The sequence below is a fragment of the Camellia sinensis genome, chromosome 5 (genome assembly GCF_055761805.1).
Source record: "Camellia sinensis isolate YWXY chromosome 5, ASM5576180v1, whole genome shotgun sequence".
In the NCBI taxonomy this organism is placed as follows: domain Eukaryota; kingdom Viridiplantae; phylum Streptophyta; class Magnoliopsida; order Ericales; family Theaceae; genus Camellia; species Camellia sinensis.
The window spans coordinates 9,529,983-9,536,659 of record NC_138965.1 but is presented as its reverse complement, the minus strand read 5'-3'; the positions used below and the strand labels follow the sequence as shown (position 1 = coordinate 9,536,659).

Genomic DNA, 6,677 nt, shown 5'->3' with positions numbered 1-6,677 from the left:
TGTGCGTAGAACCTTCAAATTTAGGGAAAAACTGAAATAAGCCTTATCAGCCATTTCTTAGATCTTTACCGAGGTTTTTGTAACCCTTCCTAAAAACGCCCATCTTCTGAAACATATTTTAAATTGACATAATGGGTATGTAGAGGCACAGGGTAAATACCCCAACAAAACTTGAATACTTTAGGCAGGAGTTCTCCATCCCAGCCGATGTTCATCTTAAACTGGCTGGGGACAGTGATACCATCATGCCCACAGACCAAACGATGCCCTTCCCTATAGTAGCTTTCACCGAATGTGGACTCCGACTTCCACTTCATCCCCTTTTCCGTCATGTTCTTTATTTCTATAAGCTGAACCCCATGCAACTTACTATTAACTCCTATAGGGTGATCAATGGTATTATAGCTTTAGCTAGGCAAGAGAACCTTAGAATTACCCTGGCCGACCTTCAATACTGCTATACCATGTGCCCTCTTGACCTGAAGGATAGGGGTTTCGTTTATTACCTTAAACCGAGATCTACTCAGCACAAAATCGTAGCCGACCTCCCAGACTCCAACAAGTGGGCTGGAGATGATTTTCTCATTGCTTTTGGAAATTGGGAATTTGGCCCAGATGAAGATGTCCGCCTCTACCCTCTTCCTCGAACAATTACAGAGGGCAAGAGTAAGAGCCCTGAGTCAACACTTAGTTGTTTTTATTTAAGTCCTTAATACTTTTTTGTTTCTGACGTCTGTTTCTTTGTCCTGCAGATCTTCATCAGCCACCGAAAAATTTTCGTCAATCCTTCTTCCCAGGAACAGATCTAAAAACACTCCTCAACCTTCCAATCCACAAACGAAAGGCCCCATTGTTACTAAACTTCATCCCTACATACAAATCCACTTTACCCGACGTCCCAAGAAAAAGAAATAAGAGTCTTTCTCCACCCACAGCCACGACCCTAACTGCTTCTACATCCCGAACAGATCAAGAGTCCACATCTGACCCAGCCGATCTTCCATCAACCTCGGCCCCCTACTTAATACCAATTCCTGAGCGTAAACGTCGACAAAGGCTTGTAAAGACTGCCGAGATGGTTCGTCCAAGGCCTGTCGTTCAAGACCTTCTCGCCGATCTTCCAACTGACGCCGAAGCCGTACCAACGCAATCAATGCTCCCACCCAAACCAAAGAGAGTTAAAAAGGCTCAGCCTAAGGCCAGGGCTACAGATGCCGAGGCTGAGGATGCTCTGCCGATTTCTAAACTAGCAGAAAGCAAAAAATCAGCCTCTACTTCAACCAAGAGGTCTGTTGAGGGCCAACCCTCAGGGTCTACACAATCGAAGAAGGCGAGGTCATCGTCCGCGACGACCTCGGTTTCAAAGAAGCCCGATGTCCCCTGGGCCCCTGATCTACCCCTGGAGGATAGGCCCATTATGACTAGTGAAAGTGCTGACGACATTAACGTTGGTGTCGCCCTCAGCACTGCTCTTCTCCTTCCGAATGACTTGGAGCGAAATGCTAAGCTTAGTGAGTATGAGAATTACGCTCTCATGCTCCAACACTCCGTCCAAGTAAGTATTTCTACTTGTACTTGTGATTTTTTCTTCCGTTCTTTACTAAGAGTACTGTCTCACATTTCTATTTTCCTGCAGGCCATTCAGCATGCCCATTCATTTTCAATGCAATCCTTTGAAAATCGTCAAAGGTTGGTTGATATGAAAAGGGAAGCATCTTCTATGAAGAGAGAGATCAAGTCCCTTGAAGCAAAAATGAAAAAACTGGAGGATCAAGCCGAGGCTGCAACTAAAGTTCAAACTTTAGCTCTTGAGAAGGCTGAAGCTGCTGAGGCCGTTAGAAAAGTTGCAGAAGCCGAGAAAAGGGAGGCCGAGGTTCAGAAGGCCCAAGCGGAGAAAGAACTCCAGCAAGCACTGGCCACCAAAGAGGCCGAAATCAAAGAGGCCGATGAAAAGGCCTACGCCCAAGGTATGGCCGACGTCGCAGAAGATTATAAGCTTCAAGTCAGGCAGGCATGCAACAGGGGATTTTCCCTAGGTTGGATGTCCCTGATAAAGAAGCTTGATCTCCCTGTTGACTCGCCCCTTCGGAATGCTGATGCCATCCCTTTGCCATTTCCTCCACCTCCACCTGAAGGTGGATCAGAATCTGATGCTGATGCTGAGGATGAAGATAAAGAGGACAACGAAGAAGCCTTGGTGAGAAAACCCAAGGATGCCGTCGTAGCCAAGTCCCCTCCTCCTGCTGAGCAGGTTATGGACTTAACCTTGGATGAGGAGGGTGATGAGGCCAAGGAGGCAACTAGGGAAACTACTACTGGGGAGCTATCGTCCAATCTTCTCTTGATAGAAAGAAGTGTTGAGGAATCATTAACAGAGATTGATGCCGAGATACAAACGGAAAAAGTAGCCGACGAGGTTCCTTCAGAATCGTCCGAGGTCCCAGTCCCTGCAGTGGCTAACATTGAAGAAGCTTGACAAAATTGCCTTTTGTATTTTTTCCTTCTTTTTCTGTACTTTGCACTTTGTACTTTTTTACTTTCTGGATAATGCAAAACTCTTTCTTTTGGCCGACGTGGTTTCTTCAATATGTAACTGCAACAGTTCTTCCTCTGGATGTTTTGATCTTGTGATATTCTGTTGACTGCTTCTGCATAGTCTTGTACTTGGAAAAAATCTTTTGCATGTTGCTTCCTTTGTGCAATCTTCTCGGGGTTACATACCTCGGCTATAACCATAAAACTTTTACTTCAGCAAGATACTGTCCTGCAATCTTTTCATAAATTTCAACAAGTATAGAACATATATTTCGGAATGTAAACTTTTGCAGGCTTCTTCTTAAGTTTCAACAAGTATTAAATGGTAATCTTAGTCTTACCTACTTGTAAATTGCTACAAATTTCAACAAGTAATGAACAATATACTTAGCCTTTATTTTAACCTGTAACTTTCTGTATACCTCAGCGGGTGATCATATGTCGGCTTAACATAAACTTGTAAATTGCTACAAATTTCAACAAGTGTTAAGCATCTTCCCTAGGGTTTAAACAACCCACATATTGCTATGAGAACTTAAGCAATAACCTCGGCCTATCTTCGACTTGTAAATTGTTACAAATTTCAACAAGTGAAGATAAGGAATCAGCTTAATTCCAACTTGTAAATTGCTGCAAATTTCAACAAGTGAATTAAGGAATAACATCGGCTTAACTTCAACTTGTAAATTGCTACAAATTTCAACAAGTGAAGATAAGGAATCAGCTTAATTCCAACTTGTAAATTGCTACAAATTTCAACAAGTGAATTAAGGAATAACATCGGCTTAACTTCAACTTGTAAATTACTACAAATTTCAACAAGTGAAGATAAGGAATCAGCTTAATTCCAACTTATAAATTGCTACAAATTTCAACAAGTGAATTAAGGAATAACATCGGCTTAACTTCAACTTGTAAATTGCTACAAATTTCAACAAGTGAAGATAAGGAATCAGCTTAATTCCAACTTGTAAATTGCTACAAATTTCAACAAGTGAATTAAGGAATAATCTCGGCTTAACTTTGCCTGAGTTTGATATGTCTTCAATAAACATCCATGCATAATCATATATGTTGAAAGATTCTGAAAAGACTTTATTGATGATATCGGCCAAACAATGATGTTTATCTAATGATAGAAAAATTTCAAATTACAAGTATTCCAAGGTCTGGGCAATGCTTTGCCCTCATTGTCCTCAAGCCGATATGCTCCATTGCCTAATACTGAGGTAATTCTGTAGGGTCCTTCCCAGTTTGGGCCAAGCTTGCCCTCCCTGGGATCCTTCTTGTTCCCGACGACTTTTCTTAGGACTAGGTCGCCAACTTGAAAATCTCTTGGATTAACCTTCTTGTTGTAAGCTCTGGCAAGCTGTTGCTGGTATACTGCGAGCTGAATTGCAGCTTTCTCTCTTCGTTCTTCCAATAAATCCAGGTCTCGGGCTAAGAGTATGTCATTGGTGCCATTCTCTACTCCCTGGGTTCTGATCCCTGGGATGCCAATCTCTAATGGGATGACTGCTTCTGTGCCATAGGCCATGTCAAAGGGGGATTCTCCTGTTGATCTTCTCGGCGTAGTCCGATATGCCCAAAGTACGTTGGGCAACTCGTCCACCCACTTTCCTTTTGCTGCCTGGAGCCTCTTCTTTATTCCATCCAGGATTACTTTGTTGGATGCCTCTGCTTGCCCATTGCTTTGAGGAAAACTTGGTGTTGAGAAATAATTCTTGATCTTGAATTTTGCACAAAAGTTTTTGATAAGTTTGCTGTCGAACTGTGTTCCGTTGTCGGCAACTATTGCTCTTGGAATCCCAAATCTTGTGATAATGTTCTTCCATATAAAATTCTTGACGTCCACATCTCGGATTTTGGCAAGAGGTTCTGCCTCTATCCATTTTGTAAAGTAGTCTGTTGCTACCAGCAAGTATTTTCTCTGCCCAGTTGCCTGGGGAAGTTGTCCAACCAGATCCATGCCCCATTGGGCAAACGGCCAAGGGCTGGATATTGGGTTTAGGTCGGCAGCTGGCTGATGTATCAAAGGTGCAAACTTTTGACATTGTTCACACTTCTTTACATAGGCTTCGGCATCCTTTTGCATGTAGGGCCACCAATACCCTTGGGTAATGGCCCTATGGGCTAACGATCTGCCCCCAGCATGGCTTCCACAGATTCCTTCATGAATCTCGTAAAGAAAATCTTCAACCTGCAAAGGGTGTACGCACCTTAAAAGTGGTCCAGTGAACGACCTCCTGTAGAGATGACCTTCCGCTGTTAGACTGAATCTGGCCGATTTCAGCCTTATTTTATGTACTTCTTTATGGTCTTCTGGCAGCTTCCCCTCTTTTAAAAATGCAATGATTGCATCCATCCAGCTTGGTCCAAAGCCCACGCACATTGCTTCTTGTTCGGTGCTCTGTTTATCTATGCTCGGGGCCGACATGTAGTCGATCATAATTGTCCTTGTTTTTCCAGTTTGAATTGAGCTGGCCAGGTTGGCTAATGCGTCGGCGTGGGTGTTGTCATCTCGGCTAACTTGGAGTAATCTGCAGTTCTGGAATAGGGCTGCCAGTCGGATGACTTCCTTTGCATATGCCGACATTCTTTCGTCTCTGGCTGCAAATTCTCCTGTTGACTGGTTAACAATCAGTTGTGAATCACAAAAAACAATTACCTCGTCTGCCTCTGCTGCTGCTGCTAGCTTTAGCCCTGCAATTAATGCTTCATATTCTGCTTCATTATTGGAGGCTTTGAACCCCAGACGGATGGACTGTTCTACAATTTCTCCATCTGGAGATATCAGCAGTACTCCTGCTCCTGCTCCCTGGCGGTTTGAACTTCCATCGACGAATAGTCTGAATGAATCGCCGATGTAGATGCTGCATGGTCTGAGCTTTTCTTTCTCTTGCCTTTTTGTCTTTGACTGGGATTCTTTTTGCTTGTCGGGGCGATGCTCATCTTGGCTCGACGGAGCCCGAGGTGTGATGGCTTCAGGTGTGAGTTCTGCGACGAAGTCGGCCAAAACTTGGCCCTTTATTGCTGTTCTTGGCCTAAATTCTAGGTCAAACTGGCCCAGTGTTACTGCCCGTTTTGCTATCCTTCCTGTTAAGTCTCCTTGATATAATAAGGACTTCAGCGGGTGCTCTGTTAGGACCACAATTTTGTGTGCCTGAAAGTAATGGCTCAATTTTTTTGAAGCCATTACCAAGGCTAGCATTAATTTTTTCAGTGGTAGGTATCTTGTTTCTGCGTCAGCCAAAGTCTTACTTACATAATAGACAGCCTTCTGCTCCCCTTTTTCCTCACGGATTAGCACTGCACTGACTGCGTGCTCAGAGACTGCTAAGTACAAAAACAATTCCTCCCCTGGAATTGGGTTAGAAAGGACCGGGGTTGTGGTCAAGTATTTTTTTAGGTCGGCTAAGGCAGCTTCACATTCTTCTGTCCATAGGAAGTCTGTGGCTTTTTTCACCAGGTTAAAGAAGGGTCTGTACTTGTCTGAGCTTCTGCTGATGAATCGGTTTAGGGCTGCGGCCCTTCCAGTGAGCACTTGAACTTGTTTTGCTGATGTCGGACTCTGTAGTTCCAAGATGGCCTTGATTTGGTCTGGGCTGGCCTCAATGCCTTTTCTTGTTACCAGATATCCTAGAAATTTACCTGACCCAACTCCGAAGGCACACTTCGAGGCGTTGAGTCGGAGCCGATATCTTTTGAGTATGTCAAAGACCTCTTTTAGGTCGGCAAGATGACCTTCTGATTTTTTGGTCTTTACGACCATGTCATCGATGTAAACTTCTACCGTTTTGCCAATTAGATGTTTAAACATCTTTGTCACTAACCTCTGATAGGTTGCTCCTGCGTTTTTCAGCCCAAAAGGCATTACCTTGTAACAGTACAGGCCTTTCGGGGTGATGAACGCGGTCTTTTCCTCATCTGGTGGGTACATAGCAATCTGGTGGTACCCTCTATATGCATCTAAAAAACTCATCCTTTCATGTCCCGAAGTGGCGTCTACCAGTTGGTCGATTTTGGGCAGAGGAAAGCTGTCTTTGGGGCAAGCTTTGTTGAGGCTGGTAAAGTCTACACAAACCCTCCACTTGCCATTCTTCTTTTTTACTACTACTGTGTTGGACAGCCATGTTGGGTAC

General features: G+C 43.9%; 1 protein-coding gene across 1 annotated transcript; it reads left to right on the top strand.

The window, feature by feature from the left end:
* The first annotated feature begins 969 nt into the window (after nucleotides 1–969).
* Nucleotides 970–2,372, top strand: LOC114280414 (uncharacterized). The gene is made up of 3 exons (XM_082868132.1): nucleotides 970–1,555; nucleotides 1,637–2,197; nucleotides 2,349–2,372. The coding sequence occupies exons 1-3, from the start codon at nucleotides 1,076–1,078 to the stop codon at nucleotides 2,370–2,372; spliced, it is 1,065 nt and encodes a 354-aa protein (XP_082724258.1). The 5' UTR covers nucleotides 970–1,075.
* The last annotated feature ends 4,305 nt before the right edge of the window (nucleotides 2,373–6,677 follow it).